The sequence below is a fragment of the Lepidochelys kempii genome, chromosome 5 (genome assembly GCF_965140285.1).
Source record: "Lepidochelys kempii isolate rLepKem1 chromosome 5, rLepKem1.hap1, whole genome shotgun sequence".
NCBI classification, from domain to species: domain Eukaryota; kingdom Metazoa; phylum Chordata; order Testudines; family Cheloniidae; genus Lepidochelys; species Lepidochelys kempii.
The window spans coordinates 689,045-708,578 of NC_136384.1; the positions used below are offsets into that span (position 1 = coordinate 689,045).

The 19,534-nt window shown below is 52.9% G+C and overlaps 1 protein-coding gene across 2 annotated transcripts in view; it reads right to left on the reverse strand.

The window, feature by feature from the left end:
• Positions 1-18,591, reverse strand: part of GBA2 (glucosylceramidase beta 2) — a 66,278-nt gene extending 47,687 nt beyond the window's left edge. For both annotated transcript variants that reach the window (XM_073343259.2, XM_073343258.2), the window contains exons 1-3: positions 18,359-18,591; positions 3,114-3,205; positions 391-506 (exon numbers count right to left, since the gene is read on the reverse strand). In XM_073343259.2, coding sequence (XP_073199360.1) covers positions 391-506; positions 3,114-3,205; positions 18,359-18,534 — 384 coding nt within the window. In that variant the 5' untranslated portion in view covers positions 18,535-18,591. The remainder of the gene's footprint in view (positions 1-390; positions 507-3,113; positions 3,206-18,358) is intronic.
• Between the last annotated feature and the right edge of the window lie 943 nt (positions 18,592-19,534).

Here is a 19,534-nt window from a genome sequence, read left to right on the forward strand (position 1 = left end):
ACCCTGACAGAATAATTGGCAGAGGCGGTCCCTGAGCGGCCGTGCGAGGAGCTAACGACCTGGGGCTGGGCAGCAGTGACCCTCCCAGCACGGCTGCTGGGAGCCGCTCCATGGCCCACGCTGCCAGAACCACGAGTTTCTCTTGGCCGCCTCCTCCTCTACCCCATTGCACAGCGCTGTCTAGCAGCTTCCACGTTCCACCCGAGAGGTGGCTGCATGGCAGTGGGGAGTGGGGTGGAGCCATGCCCATACCGTACCCCGGGCGCAGAGGGGGAACAGGGCCTTCAGGCTGCACCGCCTAGCGTGGATAACGTGCCCAGCCGCGGAGGAAAGGGCATGCCAGGGGACCAGGCGGCAGGACCCCACAGCCTGCAATGCAAACACACCCACCTGGTCAGCTACGACTGTCTTGTAGTGGTACACGCCGGGATTCAACTGCCATCGACAGAACTCTCCCCTCCAGCCTCGCGTGATGGTACCTCCCCCAAACCCACCCAGCGGGCACCCTGTGGGAGAGACCAAGCAGCAGATTCACTCCTCCCTGCAGGAACCTGGCAGGAGAGAGGGGCTAGCGGGACATGGGGCACTTGCATTGAGCAGGGGAGGCGGAGCTCCACTCAGTCCAGTACAACCCAGCACCCGCCCGCCCCCTGGGTACCTCCCGCAGCACCCACCTGCCCCACAGCACCCGCCCCCTGGAGTTACCCCGCAGCACCTGCCCCCTGGGGGAACCACCGCAGCACCCACCTGCCCCACAGCACCCGCCCCCTGGGGGAACCACCACAGCACCCGCCCCCTGGGGGAACCACCGCAGCACCCACCTGCCCCACAGCACCCGCCCCCTGGGTACCTCCCGCAGCACCCACCTGCCCCACAGCACCCGCCCCCTGGAGTTACCCCGCAGCACCTGCCCCCTGGGGGAACCACCGCAGCACCCACCTGCCCCACAGCACCCGCCCCCTGGGGGAACCAACACAGCACCCAACCACCCCACAGCACCCGCCCCCTGGAGTTACCCCCACAGCACCTGCCCCCTGGGGGAACCACCACAGCACCTGCCCCCTGGGGGAACCACCACAGCACCCGCCCGTCCCCTGGGAACCTCCCGCAGCACCCACCTGCCCCACAGCACCCGCCCCCTGGGGGAACCACCACAGCACCCGCCCCCTGGGGGAACCAACACAGCACCCAACCACCCCACAGCACCCGCCCCCTGGAGTTACCCCCACAGCACCCGCCCCCTGGGGGAACCACCACAGCACCCGCCCCCTGGGGGAACCACCACAGCACCCAACCACCCCACAGCACCCGCCCCCTGGAGTTACCCCCACAGCACCTGCCCCCTGGGGGAACCACCACAGCACCCGCCCCCTGGGGGAACCAACACAGCACCCACCTGCCCCACAGCACCTGCCCCCTGGAGTTACCCCCACAGCACCCGCCCTCTGGGGGAACCACCACAGCACCTGCCACCTGGGGGAACCTCCCGCAGCACCCGCCTGCCCCACAGCACCCGCCCCCTGGAGTTACCCCCGCAGCACCTGCCCCCTGGGGGAACCACCACAGCACCTGCCCCCTGGGGGAACCACCACAGCACCCGCCCGTCCCCTGGGAACCTCCCGCAGCACCCACCTGCCCCACAGCTCCCGCCCCCTGGAGTTACCCCCACAGCACCCGCCCCGAGGGTACCTCCCACAGCACCCACCTGCCCCACAGCACCCGCCCTCTGGGGAAACCAACACAGCACCCAACCACCCCACAGCACCTGCCCCGAGGGTACCTCCCACAGCACCCACCTGCCCCACAGCACCCACCCACCGGTGAACCCCCGCAGCACCTGCCCCCTGGGGGAACCACCACAGCACCCACCTGCCCCACAGCACCCGCCCCCTGGGGGAACCAACACAGCACCCAACCACCCCACAGCACCAGCACCCGCCCCCTGGAGTTACCCCCACAGCACCCGCCCCCTGGGGAAACCAACACAGCACCCAACCACCCCACAGCACCTGCCCCGAGGGTACCTCCCGCAGCATCCACCTGCCCCACAGCACCCGCCCCCTGGAGTTACCCCCACAGCACCCGCCCCCTGGGGGAACCACCACAGCACCCACCTACCGGTGAACCCCCGCAGCACCCGCCCCCTGGGGGAACCACCACAGCACCCACCTGCCCCACAGCACCCGCCCCCTGGGGGAACCAACACAGCACCCAACCACCCCACAGCACCAGCACCCGCCCCCTGGAGTTACCCCCACAGCACCCGCCCCCTGGGGAAACCAACACAGCACCCAACCACCCCACAGCACCTGCCCCGAGGGTACCTCCCACAGCACCCACCTGCCCCACAGCACCCGCCCCCTGGAGTTACCCCCGCAGCACCCGCCCCCTGGGGGAACCACCACAGCACCCACCTGCCCCACAGCACCCGCCCCGAGGGTACCTCCCACAGCACCCACCTGCCCCACAGCACCCGCCCCCTGGGGGAACCAACACAGCACCCAACCACCCCACAGCACCTGCCCCGAGGGTACCTCCTGCAGCATCCACCTGCCCCACAGCACCCGCCCCCTGGAGTTACCCCCGCAGCACCTGCCCCAGCACCCACCCCCCAGGGTACCTCTTGCAGCAGCCACTGCCTGCCCCGCAACACCTGCCCCCTCTGGTAACCCTCACAACACCCACCCGCCCCACAGCACCTGCCCCCTGGGGTAATCCCCGCAGCACCGCCCCAGCACCCACCCCAGTACCCCCAGCACCCACCCCTAAGGCTAACCCCTGCAACACCTGCCCCCTCTGGTAACCCCCGCATCACCACCTATACTCAGGGTTACCCACAGAACTCACCTGCCCCGCCGTGCGCCCCCCCCACACCCGGGGTAGCCCCACAGCAGCTCCAGCTGGCGGCCGCCTTGGGGTGTCTCCTACTCTGCCCGCACCAGCATCCTCCCATCCACAACTGCCTGCCCTAAGCCCTCAGCCCTGGGGTAACCATGGCATCTTCCCACCTGCCCCCCCAAACCTTGGGCTCAGGGAGACTCCATCCAGCTTCGGTGCCCCAGAGTGACCCTGCTCCCCCCCACGGCCCCCTCCAGGGCGGGCTGGCAGCTCACCGTAGATCTGGCGCAGGGGGAGTGGGTTGAACAGGTCGATGACGGGACACTTCTTCTCCACGTGTGTCTTCCTGTACCACCACCGCAAATACCTGCCGAGGGGAAGGGAGACCTGAGGAGGGCCACAGCAGGTCATGGCCCCAGCCTGCCCAAGGAGAAGGGAACGCAAGTGGCCCTGGGCAAACTCGCCCGTGCCCACCTGGGGAACGAGTCGGCTGGGGTCCCAAGAGGCCTGACCGTCAGCCAACGGCAGGACAGCATGTGGCAGAAACGCGCCGTCTGAGTGAATGAGACACACCCCACGCCCCAGGGCAGGGCAAAGCACCATCCTCCAACCGTCCCCCACAAGACCAGAGCCGAGCCTGGAGTGCGGGGTGCGAGGAAGGAGGCAAAGAAATGCAGGGCGGGCGACAGAGCGGGAGGCCCTTGGCGTTGTGGGGCGAGCGCCGAGCCCCGGAGAGATCCAGAGCCCGCAGGAGGGACGAGGAGTCGCCACCCGAGAACACACAGAAGAAGCGACTAGGGCGCAAGGAGACCCGTGAGGGGCCCAGGGGCCAAGGGAGGACGCAGGAAGCAGCCGACAGGTCAAGAGAACGATGGAGCCTCGGGATGTTTCCAGCCTGGGCTGACTGACCAGAACCTGGCACCTTCATTGTCGTTGCCTCAGCGATTCCAAAGCCAGAAGGGACGACTGTGATTGTCCAGTCTGACCCCCCGCACAACGCAGGCCCCCCGCACGGCGCGGGCCCTCGGACCGGCCCAGCCCGGCCCCCCGCACGGCACGGGCCAGAGAACTTCCCCATAATAATTCCTAGAACAAATCTGTTAGAAAAACATCCCAACTTGATTTAAAAGTTGTCAGTGATGGAGACTCCACAACCACACTTGGTAAGCTGTTCCAATGATTAATTACTCTCACTGTCAAAAAGGAACACCTTATTTCCTATCTGAAGTTGTCTAGCTTCAGCTTTCAGCCACTGGATCATGTTGTATCTGTCCCTGCTAGATAGATGAGCACTCCGTTATCAATATTTGTTCCCCACACATGCAGTGTAGTTTTCTCTCTCACCAACAGAAGTTGGTCCAATAAAATATATTACCCCCCCGCACTTTGTCTTTCTGTTCCCCATCTAGGTACATACAGACTGGAATCATGTCACCCTTAACCTTCTCTTTGTTAAGCTAAATATATTGAGCTCTTTGAGTCTCTCACTACAAGGCAGGGTTTCTAATTCTCTAATTATTCTCGTGGCTCTTCTCTGAACCTTCTGCAATTTCTCAACATCCTTTTTGAACTGTAGGCACCAGAGCTGGACACAGGAGTCTGCCGGTGGCTGCACCAGTGCCATATTTAGCATAGAATCATAGAACTGGAAGGGACCTCAAGAGGTCTCTAGTCCAGTCCCCTGCACTCATGGCAGGACTAAGTATTATCCAGACCATCCCTGACAGGTGTGTGTCCAACCTTCTCTTAAAAATCCCCAATGATGGAGATTCCATCACCTCCCTGGGCAATTTGTTCCAGTGCTTAACCACCCTGACAGTGAGGAAGTTTTTCTTAATGTCCAACCTAAACTGCCCTTGCTGCAATTTAAGACCATTGCTTCTTGTCCTGTCCTCAGAGGTTAAGGAGAACAATTTCTCTCCCTTCTCCTTGTAACAGCCTTTTATGTGCTTGAAAACTGTTATCATGTCCCCTCTCAGTCTTCTCTTCTCCAGACTAAACAAACCCAAGTTTTTCAATCTTCCCTCATAGGTCATGTTTTCTAGACCTTTAATCATTTTTGTTGCTCTTCTCTGGACTTTCTCCAATTTGTCCACATCTTTCCTGAAATGTGGTGCCCAGAACTGGACACAAGACTCCAGTTGAGGCCTAATCAGCCCGGAGGAGAGTGGAAGAATTACTTCTCGTGTCTTGCTCACAACACTCCTGCTAATACAGCCCAGAATGAGGTTTGCTTTTTTTTTGCAAAAGTGTTCCACTGTTGACTCATATTTAGCTTGTGATCCACTATGACTCCCAGATCCCTTTCCGCAATACTCCTTCCTAGGCAGTCATTTCCCATTCTGTGTGTGTGCAACTGATTGTTCCTTCCTAAGTGGTGTACTTTGCATTTGTTCTTATTGAATTTCATCCTATTTACTGCAGACCATTTCTCCAGTTTGTCCAGATCATTTTGAATTTTAATTCTATCCTCCGAAGCACTTACAACCCCTCCCAGCTGGGTATCGTCTGCAGACTTTATAAGTGTACTCTTTATGCCATTATCTAAAGCACTGATGATGATATTGAACAGAACCGGACCCAGAAATGATCCCTGCGGAACCTTTCAGCATGACTGTGAACCACTGGTAACTACTTTCTGGGAATGGTTTTCCAACCAGTTTTGCACCCACCTTACAGTAGCTCCATCTAGGCTGCATTTCCCTAGTTTGTTTATGAGAAGGTCATGCGAGACAGTATCAAAAGCTTTACGAAAGATATACCACGTCTACCGCTTCCCCCCCATCCACAAGACTTGTTACCCTGTCAAAGAAAGCTCTCAGGTTGGTTTGACAGGCATGATAAGACCCAACAGCATACTTGGCATTGTACATCCAGATCATTACTGGCCCCTGTCCAGGGAGCTGGCAGACCAGTGCTGAGCCAGACACTGCAGATCTGGCACAGACTGCTGGCACTGGGCTTGCTACGTACACACATGCTGATGTGAACCTTGCCCTCCCGTCCCCCCCATGCCCTTCGGTTACCATCTTCACCAATGGTGTTTTGTCTAGAGGGAGAGTCCACTGGGGCAGACCCTAGTGTAAGCACAGTTCATAGAATATACAGAAGATTAGGGTTGGAAGAGACCTCAGGAGGTCATCTAGTCCAACCCCCTGCTCAAAGCAGGACCAACCCCAACTAAATCATCCCAGACAGGGCTTTGTCAAGCCTGACCTTAAAAACCTCTAAGGAAGAAGATCCACCACCTCCCTAGGTAACGCATTCCAGTGCTTCACCACCCTCCTAGTGAAATAGTGTTTCCTAATATCCAACCTAGACCTCCCGCACTGCAACTTGAGACCATTACTCCTTGTTCTGTCATCTGCTACCACTGAGAACAGCCGAGCTCCATCCTCTTTGGAACCCCCCTTCAGGTAGTTTAAGGCTGCTCTCAAATCCTCCCTCATTCTTCTCTTCTGCAGACTAAACAATCCCAGTTCCCTCAGCCTCTCCTCATAACTCATGTGCCCCAGCCCCCTGATCATTTTCGTTGCCCTCAGCTGGAATCCCTCCAATTTGTCCACATCCCTTCTGCAGTGGGGTGCCCAAAACTAGATGCAATACTCCAGGTGTGGCCTCACCAATCCCGAATAGAGGGGAATAATCACTTCCCTCGATCTGCTGGCAATGCCCCTACTAATGCAGCCCAATATGCCGTTGGCCTTCTTGGCAACAAGGGCACACTGTTGACTCCTATCCAGCTTCTCGTCCACTGTAATCCCCAGGTCCTTTTCTGCAGAACTGCCGCTTGGCCATTCGGTCCTTAGTCTGTAGCGGTGCATTGGATTCTTCCGCCCTAAGTGCAGGACTCTGCACTTGTCCTTGATGAACCTCATCAGATTTCTTTTGGCCTAATCCTCCAAATTTGTCTAGGGCCTTCTGTATCCTATCCCTACCCTCCAGCATATCTACCTCTCCCCCAGTTTAGTGTCAACTGCAAACTTGCTGAGGGTGCAATCCATCCCATCATCCAGATCATTAATAAAGATGTTGAACAAAACCGGCCCCAGGACAGACCCTTGGGGCACTTTGCTTGATACCAGCTGCCAACTAGACCTTGAGCCGTTGATCACTCCCCGTTGAGCTCGACAATCTAGCCAGCTTTCTGTCCACCTTATAGTCCATTCATCCAATCCATACTTTTTTAACTTGCTGGCAAGAATACTGTGGGAGGCCGTATCAAAAGCTTTGCTAAAGTCAAGATATGTCACATCCACCGCTTTCCCCATATCCACAGAGCTGGTTATCTCGTCATACAAGGCTATCAGGTTGGTCAGGATGACCATTGCAGCATGGTTTGAACAGATGCAGCCCATCCCAGTTTCAAATCCTACCTCATGGGACTTGTAAAGTGTCCTTTAGGTGCTACATAACTAAAGCAAACGTGGCTCTGTACAGCAGGGGGCTGTGCCAACCCTAACCTCTCCCTACCCGAAGGCTCTTCAGTGTACAGGCAGATGTGAACACAACAAGTCCAAGATGGAGCACAGCCAGAGCGGGGCCTGGCCACGACAAGTGGAATGCTCCAGGGAATGGCACGTGACAGCATTTTCTATCTGAGACTGAACCAAAATGCTGTTTAAAAGGAGTTACTGAAAATACAAGCCTGGTTTCCCTAAAGGCAGATGATGAGCCGGCTTCAGGTTGACCCCTCCGGCCTGGGAAGGGTGGCTGGTAGACCAGAACAAGCCTGGGCAGGCCTCCTGGTGGGGGTGGGAAATAGTAATTTAGCATGAGACACCAGATTCTGGGTGTGTGCGGAGAGAGGCTGAATCCTGGGTATGCTCGCTCCAGCATGCCGCTTACGTTTCAAGAGGGGCTGCAGGAAACGCAAAGCAGCAAATACAATATAGACTGAACCCGGAACACATGCCGTGGCCATCAGTGGTAGGGACACAGACATTTGCCTCCTGCTCAGAGGGCACCCCGTGCAGATGGCCCTCTATAGGCTGTATGGCATGACTTGAACAAGATTGTACATGGCCACAGAGTCACCTGCCCTGACTTCAGAGAGACACTGGTCCTGGGTCTGTAACACACGGCAACCGCCCACAAGGCTCCAGGGCACTGGCCTTGGAAGCAGGGTAGGGGGATGCAGAACTGACCTTAAGGGCTTTCCCTGGGGGGTAGCACTTTCTGAGCACTGGACAGATATTAAGAAATGAACCCTCCCCATCCCGGAGACAGGCCAGGGCATCTTTCCATTGGTTGAACAGGTCTAGACATGATAGAAAGGGGAGGGGTCTTATGCAAGGTCACACAGCGCACAGCGTCAGAGCCAGGACTGGCCCTCAGCCCCCTGGCTCTGAGCACTGGGCTCGCCCCTGCTTTGCACACTCAGACACCACAGTGGTGAGCATGGTTACAGCCTCGACAGAACAGAACAGGGGATCTCAGCCCGGCAAACGGGTACAAGGCAGCCACAGGACTCAGAAACACCTTCACTGGAGCAGACAAAAGGTCCCCTAGCTCAGCAGCCTGCCCCCAGGAGAGGCCAGGAGGGACCACTGTGATTATCCAGTCTGACCCACTGCACAGCACAGGGCCTAGGACCAGCCTGACCCCCTGCACAACACGGGCCGTAGGGATGTCTGACCACCTGCACAGCACGGGACAGAGAACTGCCCCAAAATAATTCCTAGAGCACATCTGTTAGAAAAACATCCCATCTGGATTTAACAATTGTCAGTGATGGAGAATCCATCGCAGCTCTTGGTAAACTGTTCCAACAGTTACTTCCCCTCACTGTTAAAAATGTGTCTTATTTCCAGTCTGAATTTCCTGCCCTGGATCATGCTCTACCTCTATCTGCTAGATTGATGAGCTCTCTATTATCAATATTTGTTCCCCACGAGGTACTTATTGACTGGAATCAAGTCACCCCTTAACCTTCTCTCTGTTAAGCTAAACAGGTTGAGCTCCTGGAGTCCATCACTATAAGGCAGGTTCTCTCATCCGTTACTCATTCTCATGACTCTTTTCTGAACCTCTCCAATTTATCAACATCCTTCTTGAATGATGGATACCAGAGCTGGACATGGTATTCCAGCAGTGGTCTCACCAGTGCTGTACACAGAGGTAAAATCACCTCCCTGCTCCTACTGACTACCTCCCATTTATGCATCCAAGGATAGCATTAGCCTCTTGGCCACAGTGTCTTCCTGGGAGCTCAAGTTCAGATGATTATTCTACACAACCCCCAAATCTCTAACATTTTATCACCATTGAAAAGCAGGGTGGATTTGATTTAAATCAAAGTTATTTAAATCATTATTTAAATCACTAGTCAGGAAGACTCGATTTAATCATGGATTTCTACATGGAAGTGCATTCTTGTTGGTTGTTATAACCTGAATACACGTTCCTCACCGCTCAGCAAGAGAGAGACGTAGGCTTCAGTTTTAGAAGGTATACACTATACATTTTTAAAGTGATTTATTCTGAAAACTTTTCAGATTAGTTTTACAGCTATATCAGAAAATGAATGATTGTTTGGTTATTTCATTTACCAAAGGTAACTGAAGCAGATATTTATGAAGTTATTGGGAGGTGAACTATCTCCAATTCAACAGGTTAATCATTAATATTTGGAGATTTTCTTGCCATGCTGTATTAGGAGGAGAACATCACCAGACAGACATTTAAATTGTTGTAATTAACTAAAACAACAACGTGATGTATTCTGGATTATTTTTCTTCAACAACAAACATATAATATTTTAACAAAACAAGCATATGAATTTTTGAATTTAGTTAAACATTCACGTTTTTTAAAATCAGGTTTGTTTTTGTTAAAATTGTTTTTAACTTAAATAGTTAAATGAAATATTTTTTTAAAAAAGCAAAAATCAGTCGACTATGTCAGCCAGGTCAACATGAGAAACTTAAAATATTGGTTTCTGCAGTCGTCTTCACCTTCATTTTCCTGTTTGTTCATAATCTGGAAAAGAAAAACAAGCTTTTCTGCTTCTTCAGGTCCCAAACGATTTCTCAATTTGGAATGGTTTCAGAGTAACAGCCGCGTTAGTCTGTATTCGCAAAAAGAAAAGAAGTACTTGTGGCACCTTAGAGACTAACCAATTTATTTGAGCATAAGCTTTCGTGAGCTACAGCTCACTTCATCGGATGCATCCGATGAAGTGAGCTGTAGCTCACGAAAGCTTATGCTCAAATAAATTGGTTAGTCTCTAAGGTGCCACAAGTACTCCTTTTCAATTTGGAATGAATTAGTCCAAAGGAAGAAAATATTCTTTCTACACTGGAAGAAGCAGCTACTGCTGTTAAAAGTGAGATTATCACTTCAACAGTCTCTGAATCCAAGTGCTTAAGTGACTTCCACCAGTTCACTGCTGTGACATTCTTTAAAACATCATCAGCAAACATCTATTTCTTGAATGGTTCACCCTGAGTTCTGAAGTTTATTATAGTTGGCATGATGCAGGGCTGATTGCTGGATGTCCATGTCCTAGCCAACTCCTCTTCTTCAGCAGTTAAACTTTGACCCAGGCACTGAGTATTGAGAATATTTGCAAGAAAATGAGCTGGAGATAGTGCTTGTCCCATTCGTTTTATTAATGCTGGTAATTTAACTCTGTCATTGCAGATTTCTCTTTTGAAGATCTTACTCGGTTCCTTCCAAATTTCAACAGCGTCAGCAATAAAACAGCCATTTCCCTGCGTTTTGTGCAAGGCTACAGAAACAGGCTTCAGGGTGCTCAGCACGTGTTCAACGTTTCTCTGAAGCCCAATATTGAGAACTTTGGCTGTGACAGGGCCATCTATTTTTTCACGATTTTGTTCACAAACGGTCATCCGATTAGGCCAGTTCTTGATACAGTGCTCAGAACAGTCCACTGCCGAGTTCCATCGCACGTCTTGTGGGAGCGTTAGCTTGGTTCCTCCCACTTTTTTCAGAGCAGCATCTGCAAAGTGATTGTTATGGTATTATTTTGCAATTTCAACAACATCAGCCTTTATTTCTGGAGCGCTGAAGTCTTTGGCTAGGAGGTGCGTCAAACGAGCACTGCAACCGTATGTTATTAGCTTGGGATGCTCTTCACTCTCTTCTAAATAATTTCTTCTCATCTTGGATACATTTGCAGCATTGTCTGATCAAGCTGTGTACTAGACATCTGAATTTTTTTCACAGTTTGTTATAGCTTTTACTGCTACTTCTTGTAAGTATTCTGCTGTGTGTGTATTTTCTGACGTATCAATTGTTTCTGTAAGGAAGACACTCCCTTCTTCTGTGGTCACACAAGCACATACAACAGGATCGTTGTGGACATTGCTCCACCCATCAAGACTCAGGTTAACAATTTTACCCTCTAGACGTTTTGCACACTGCTCAATTTCTCTTCCATACACTTTATCCAGCAATTTGCCTGCGACATCTGCTCTGTTGGGTGGATTGTATCCTGGTCTTAATGACTGAACCATGTTAATGAAGTGTGGGTTCTCAATCATATGGAAAGGAAAGTTTGTTGGATAAACTAACTGGGCAATTTTTTCATCAACTACCTCTCTTTGTAATTTGCTGGTTCTTAGCACAAACTTATCTATGGCTGTTTCTGGATGATGGTGATTTTTTTTCCTTTTTGCTGCGGGTGATAGACTGTGGCTATGTGACATATACGATGTGACTGAAACACTCTCATTGGCAGATAACTCTGAAACTATAGAAAATGATAGTGATCTCGAAGGTGGATAGTCTTCAGAATCCTGTATGTTGAGGATGGATTCTCCTAAACAAAATAAGTCAATGCAGTTATTTAATTATTATTACCATACTGCTCATTTCTTATTACTCATTGCATTCGCTGACACTCAGCAGTGCTTTAAAGGTGAAATTGTAAAAGGAAGTTCTGCCGATTTCAGGTATTTATTTTTTATCACAACTGCATCTGAAATGACAGGACCATAGAGTAACAACTATATGTTTTGCTCAAACATGAGAATTCGAGAATAGTCCAGAAGGAAGACGGGCAGTCCTTAAGAAAGAAGTATGAAATAAAAAAGTTTACCAACCTGAAGATCCTGCATGTTCAGATCTTTTCATCATCTTCAACACAGCTTCCTCCTGAGAAGGAACACTTCTCATGTTGTTGTTTCATTCGGGAAACGAGGCCTTGCATTTCTTTGTTCCACTGTTTGCCTTCGCACGCATGCCTGTCTTACCCACAGGTAGAGGAACTTCATTAAAATATTCCCAAACTGGGTCTCTTTTATGGCTTTCTGCCATTATAGGTTTTCCCTTCTAGTGAGAGAATGGTATGGTAGATCTCAAATCAATGAAGAAAGCTTATGCTCAAATAAATTGGTTAGTCTCTAAGGTGCCAAAAGTACTCCTTTTCTTTTTGCAAATCAATGAAGGGTACACTCAGAAAAACCTCAAGAGTTCTGGAATACGCTGCTCAAACAGTTTCACTTTTGTTTCTACTGCCTGTCCCTCCCTTCTCACATTTATCTCCAGACTTCTTCTCCTGGTCTAGATCTATTTCGCCCCCAACAATCTTCTATTCATTGAACTTTCAGAAACTTTGCACTTTTAGAGAGAGGTACGGGATTGACTCTGTGTACACAAATTTGCAGAGGGACAAGACGGTTGAGGTCTGTTATTTCTCACCTCTAAATATTATTTATTTAAAAACATTTTTGCTGTTAACAAGCATGTTATCTCTGGAAACACAAATCCACAGTTTGAGGACTGCAAAACTAAGCATCTCTGAGGGTATCTTCTAGACTGAGCACTGAGTCCCACTGGGTAGATAGAAAGATTAACCTAAATAATCTCTACAGAAGCCCCTGGAGCCCCATAAGATTGGGTCCCTAATCCATGAACTATTGGAACTCATTTACAAAACTTTTCTTAACCATTACATGAATATATTGTCTCATACTATAGAATTAGAATTTATAATCCCTAGTCCATGATGAGAGATCTTTGAGCTATAATGTATCTTAATTACAACTAACTTTAGACAGGTTTTTTCCTCAAAAAGCCTCTTATCAAAAAAATCTGATTTAAGTCAAAAAAATAATTTCACCTGCTGTCACTCAGACCTTCTTGTCACCTGTTTGAAATGGGCCACCCTCATACCACAACAAACGTGATTTTTCCTCCTTTGGTATCCTACTGTTAATTGAATTGTCTCACTAGACTGACCCCCTGGTAAAGCAACTCCCATCTTTTCATGTGCTGTGTATTTATACCTGGTAGTGTATTTTCCACTCCATGCATCTGATGAAGTGGGTTCTAGCCCATGAAAGCTTATGCCCAAATAAATGTGTTGGTCTCTAAGGTGCCACAAGGACTCCTCGTTGTTTTTGCTGATACAGACTAACACAGCTACTGCTCTAAAACCTGTCCCTCCAGGTGTCCTTCCCCAGGATCCCAGCACTTCTTGTGAGCCTAAGACTTGTCAGCCTGTTGCGGGAAGCAGGGGTTGAGGAGCCAGGGGCCAGAAGCAAGGTTTGGGGGAGAGTTGAGTGGGGTTATATGGATAAGGGGCCCCTCCTGGGGAGACAGGGGCCCCCCCTGGGGAGACAGAGACCCCCCCCTCCACCCCACTAGCATTGAATGGCAGCAATACCATCGCTGGATAGGGCGTGACCAAGGATAATCAGTGTTTAGTACGCTGGCCCTATGCCATATGCTCCCAGCGTAAGGCATGACAGGCCTAAGTGCCCTGAACCAAAGCACAATGTAACCCAGGTGAGGCCAGTACAGCCCTGTCCCCCTGCAGTGGCTACACCAGGCTGGGAGGTTTAGGAGCCGCTCAGCCAGAAGTCCGGCACTCGTTCCCCCACAGGTGATCCCACCTGGCGCGACAAAAGCGGGACAGAGCATCACACGCACGGTGTCAGCTGCAGGGGGACCAGAAATTCAAGCCCTCAGTGGGAGTGACCTGGCGCTCTCGTCTACACAGGTGAGCCCGGAGCCCTGGGGGGACCGACTCCTACGCCCCTCGTGGCCAGCGATCCCGCGCTGTTAGGAGGATTACAACTCTGCTAGCATCGCACGTGACACATTGGATCACTCTACGCCCTTGGTCACTGTATCAAGATGAGGCCAAGGCTCTCTCACCAGGGCTTGCCCCGTGGTAACACTGTGTCCATAAGGCCCCGAGTAGCAGGGAGTTACCCAGACCCTGTTGCTGAGGAAGGCGCCTACAGCTAGGACACATGTCTAGCATGCGTTGATTTGAAGGGCAGAACAGACTGAGAGGAGCATCCTGCCTGCACCACACAGCCACGATTTCATGCAGCGAGTGAGTCCTGCACCCAGCCCAGCCCTGGGGCTGAGATAGAGCGTGTCTTTGAGAAAGGCTCCAGCATGGCCCACGCTCCGGCCAGGCTACAATGCATTCCTAGATCGGTGTAACCACGTCATGCAGGGGTGCAACCCCCCCCCGAGCAGCTCCATTATACTGATCTAACCCCCAGCATCCACAGCGCCATGGTGACGAGAGAGCTTCTCCCATCAATGTAGCTACCAACGCTCGTGGAGGTGTATTCGCTACACCAACAGGAGACGCCCTCCCGTTGTCTCCACTACAGCGCTACATGGGGAAACAAGCCCGAAGCTGTTCCACCAGCCGGTTACCCTCCCTGTGAAACATTTTTGCCTTATTACTGTGAACTCATCTACCTTCAGCTTCCAGCCATGGGATCTCATTCTGCCTTTGCCTGTTAGATTAAAGAGCCCTCTGCTGTCATAGAATCATAGAAGAGACCTCAGGAGGTCATCTAGTCCAATCCCCTGCTGAAAGCAGGACCAATCCCCAACTAAATCATCCCAGCCAGGGCTTTGTCAAGCCTGACCTTAAAAACCTCTAAGGAAGGAGATTCCACCACCTCCCTAGGTAACACATTCCAGTGTTTCACCACCCTCCTAGTGAAATAGTGTTTCCTAATATCCAACCTAGACCTCCCCCACTGCAACTTGAGACCATTGCTCCTTGTTCTGTCATCTGCCACGACTGAGAACAGCCCAGCTCCATCCTCTTTGGAACCCCCCTTCAGGTAGTTGAAGGCTGCTATCAAATACCCCCTCACTCTTCTCTTCTGCAGACTAAATAACCTCAGTTCCCCCAGCCTCCCCTCATAAGTCATGTGCCCCAGCCCCCTAATAATTTTAGTTGCCCACCGCTGGACTCTCTCCAATTTGTCCACATCCCTTCTGTAGTGTGGGGCTCAAAACTGGACGCAATACTCCAGATTTGGCCTCACCAGTGCCGAATAGAGGGAACAAACACTTCCCTCAATATGCTTTCAATCCTCCTACTAATGCAGCCCAATATGCCATTAGCCTTCTTGGCAACGAGGGCACCCTGCTGACTCATATCCAGCTTCTCAGCCACTGTAACCCCTAGGTCCTTCAATGCAGAACTGCTGCCAAGCCATTCAGTCCCTAGTCTGCAGCGGTGCATGGGATTCTTCCGTCCTAAGTGCAGGACTCTGCACTTGTCCTTGAACCTCATCAGATTTCTTTTGGCCCAATCCTCCAATTTGTCCAGGTCCCTCTGTATCCTATCCCTGCCCTCCAACGTATCTACCTCTCCTCCCAGCTTAGTGTCATCTGCAAACTTGCTGAGGGTACAATTAATACTCAAAGTCCTTCTCCCATGTAAGTATTCATAGACCGTGATCACCTCCCCTCTTAACTTCCCCTTTATTAAACTAAACAGGTGGAGCTTTCTTAGTGTCTCAAAGTCAGGCAGGTTTTCCAAACCTCAAACCATTCACATATAGCGCTTTTCTGAACCCCTTCCATTTCCTCAACATCCTCTTTGAAGTGTGGAAATCAGACCAGTACTCTCACCATTGCTATGTACAGGTGTAATAGCATCTCTCTACTCCCACTCTCCTGTTTATACAGCCAAGGATCTTGTTTGCTCTTAGTCATTCCACCACCCTCCCAGCTCAGGCTCAGGTAGTTATCCCCCAGGAGTAACCGCTTTCCAAAACAGCCCCCCCAAGTGTGACCTACAATCTTGGTTGCTAGATTTATAGCCATGCATTTTGTTGTATTAAAACACATGTTGTTCAAATGAGCCCATCTAACCATGCAAATCCTGATCAGTCTGTACAACTGAACTGCCACCAATTTGTGGGTCATCGGCAAACTTTATTGTGATAGACTGCCAATACCCTGTAATGCCCGGAAAAAACCTGTTCAAATTAACAAAACTTTATTGAATTAAATTAAACCTGACAGAATTAGGGTTAATCCCTTTGGAGGTCATTGCATTAAAAACGCTACTGCAGCCATGTTGTTGGGACACTGTATATTCCTGCTCTAGTAGAAGCGGGGAGGCTAGTGCACTTCCTCAGTTATCAGCCATTGAAGCCACAGCCCCCCCTTCCCCCTCCCACCCCAGGGATATGCAAATACTCCTTCAAACTGGCTTCTCCAGAGACCAACAGACAAATAAGAGTTTTGGATAAATAGCTGAGTTTAAACTGCCTCCGGGCCTTCTTCCTAATCCAGCAAACAGGCTGGAACCACAGGACCCCTAGGCCATGGAGGGTCCTGATCCTTAGGGTAGGACTGGAAGGACTGGGCGCTGCTTCTGAGCTGAAGCTGTGATGCCCCTGGTAGGCAGTAGCCGCAAGGAATCCTCAGGGGGGGTGGGGGTGGGTCAAAGGACTGCTCACGCCAGAATCCATGAACTCTGGTAAACTCATTAGCACCTGTGTAGGCTCTGTCGTGGTTTTTATTACGTTTTCTCTGTAATGCTTTTCACCTTAACAATAAAGCAAGTGCGGTCTCACAACTTATCTCTGCAACGACCACTCTGTTACCAGTCTCTGAGGAGAAAGCAAGCAGACTCTCTCTGCTGGGAGATGCAAAGTGACGGCAGGGACCTAGGCAGCCTGGGAATACCCCAGTCAGAAGAGAGAGGTGTGGGTCTCCACCCAGAAAGGCTGAGCCCGGAGGGGAAATACAGGTGCAGTGGCCCAAGGAACACAGAAGCCCAGCTCTGCTGCAGACCAACGTTGTGACCGTGCCTCAGTTCCCCAGCGGTGCAACGGGGACAACAGCAGGGCCCCATCTCACAGGGCAGAGGCGAGGAAAAGGCAAATGGTTAGGCTCAGAGGTGACAATGACAAGGGCCACACAGGAAAGCAAGCGAGAGAGACAGAGAGACACACACGCGCGGGCACAACTGGGAAGTAGCAATGGGGACCCTGGTCGGTTACAGTACCGCTGTCAACATTCCAACAGCCACTCCTAACCCTTGAGTGAGTAGTGATACAGAAACGGTGCAGCTTAACAGACATCGTCCAACCCATTCACAGCACAGAACTGCACACATTTCGGAGCTCAGGCTGTTCTGGTCATTAAGAAAGCATCTAACGAGCGTCAGACCCTAGACAAATTTTAATCACATGGCACTTTATAAGATCAGTCATCCCTAACCTTACATTAGATTGTATCACCACAAACTGCCAAAGAAAAACCAAGCCATTCATAAACGACAGTAAACACTTGACACTGATACTCCAGGACAGTGGTCCTCAACCAGTTACGTGTACTGCTGGGGGTACTCAGAGGTCTTCTAGAGGATACATCAACTCATCTAAACATTCGTCTAGTTTTACAACAGGCTAGATAAAAAACAATAGCGAAGTCAGGACAAACTAAAATTTCATACAGACACTGAGTTGTTTGTACCGCTCCATAGACCATACACTGAAATGTGAATACAATATTTATATTCCAGTCAATTTATAATTACATGGTAAAAATTAAAACATAAGCAATTTATCAGTAATAGTGTGCTTTGACACTTCTGTATTTTTGTCTTATTTTGTAAGCAAGTCGTTTTTAAATGAGGTGAAACCTGGCGGTACACAAAACAAATCAGACTCCTGAAAGGGGCACAGTCGTCTGGAAAGGTTGCAAACCACTGCTCTAGGAGCTTTCTAGAGACCTTTTTTCACCCCTGTAAAATGGAAATACTGGTGCAACCTTAAGTAAAGTGGCGCTGTGACCCCACGGAGAACACAGCATATCCTGCAGGTGTGTTTTCCTCCCTCTCTGTGCTAATGATCAAGACAAGGAAAAACCAACCCCAAGAAGAGCTTTCTACAGCCGAGGAAAGGAGAAGTGCAGAAGACCTTGAAGTTCACCGCGGATCCTGCCGTGCCAATCTACCCACCAGACTGGGAAATGCACCCAGAGGACAGGACGCCAGGGTGATAATGAGGAGGGATGCACGTGGGGGGAACCGGCCAATCGGGCAGGCCTGACAGGCCTGTCTGCTCGGGGGTCGCGGGGAGAAGAGCTGAGGGAGCCATGCCAGGCTCTCAGACAAGCAGGGCAAGGCAAAGCGCCCAAGGATACTGACTAGGCAGGTGGCCTGTGGGTGGCTCATTCAATCCCTGGGGGAGAGAAAGGGGACAGTGATCGCGGAGCGCTGTGCAGGGGGCATTGAGTGCACAATGGCCACAGAAGGGCAGAGCCACCTACCGCATGCCCAGGCCCAGATGTTTCACCACGTCGGAGGCGGAGACGTTCGAGGCCTGGTAGGGTTTCCTCTTCTCCTCGAACTCATGGGCCAGGCAGATCCGCCAGCCGGACGGCGGCACCTGGTGCCCACGGGCAGTGCCCTCAAACCGCTCCATCAGCTTGGCACCGTCTGCCATTGCCGTCGTGTCTGCCCTAGCAGCCCCCCCCCCGTGCCCAGCTCAGGGTGCAGCCCCCCCCCCCCGCGCCCAGCTCAGGGTGCAGCCCCCCCCCCCCCCCCGCGCCCAGCTCAGGGTGCAGCCCCCCCCCTCCGCGCCCAGCTCAGGGTGCAGCCCCCCCCTGTGCCCTGCCCCGCGCCCAGCTCAGGGTGCAGCCGCCCCCCCCTGCGCCCAGCTCAGGGTGCAGCCGCCCCCCCCCGCGCCCAGCTCAGGGTGCAGCCCCCCCCCCTCCGCGCCCAGCTCAGGGTGCAGCCCCCCCCCTGTGCCCTGCCCCGCGCCCAGCTCAGGGTGCAGCCCCCCCCGTGCCCTGCCCCGCGCCCAGCTCAGGGTGCAGCCGCCCCCCCCCCCGCGCCCAGCTCAGGGTGCAGCCCCCCCCCCCTCCGTGCCCAGCTCAGGGTGCAGCCCCCCCCCCCCTCCGTGCCCAGCTCAGGGTGCAGCCCCCCCCGCCGCGCCCAGCTCAGGGTGCAGCCACCCCCCCCCGCGCCCAGCTCAGGGTGCAGCCCCCCCCCCCGCGCCCAGCTCAGGGTGCAGCCGCCCCCCCCCCCCCGCGCCCAGCTCAGGGTGCAGCCGCCCCCCCCCCCCCGCGCCCAGCTCAGGGTGCAGCCGCCCCCCCCCCCCCGCGCCCAGCTCAGGGTGCAGCCGCCCCCCCCCCCGCGCCCAGCTCAGGGTGCAGCCCCCCCCTGTGCCCTGCCCCGCGCCCAGCTCAGGGTGCAGCCGCCCCCCCCCCCCCCGCGCCCAGCTCAGGGTGCAGCCCCCCCCGTGCCCTGCCCCGCGCCCAGCTCAGGGTGCGCTGCTCGGTGCGCTCAGCTCCCGGCCGCCCTGGGGCAGAGCTCAGCGCGGCGACCCCCTCCCCCGGTCCCTGTCCGCCCGCCCGTCCGTCTGTCTGCACCCCTCCCCCCGGTCCCTGTCCGCCCGCCCGCCCGTCTGTCTGCAAGCACCCCCTGCCCCCCCGGTCCCTGTC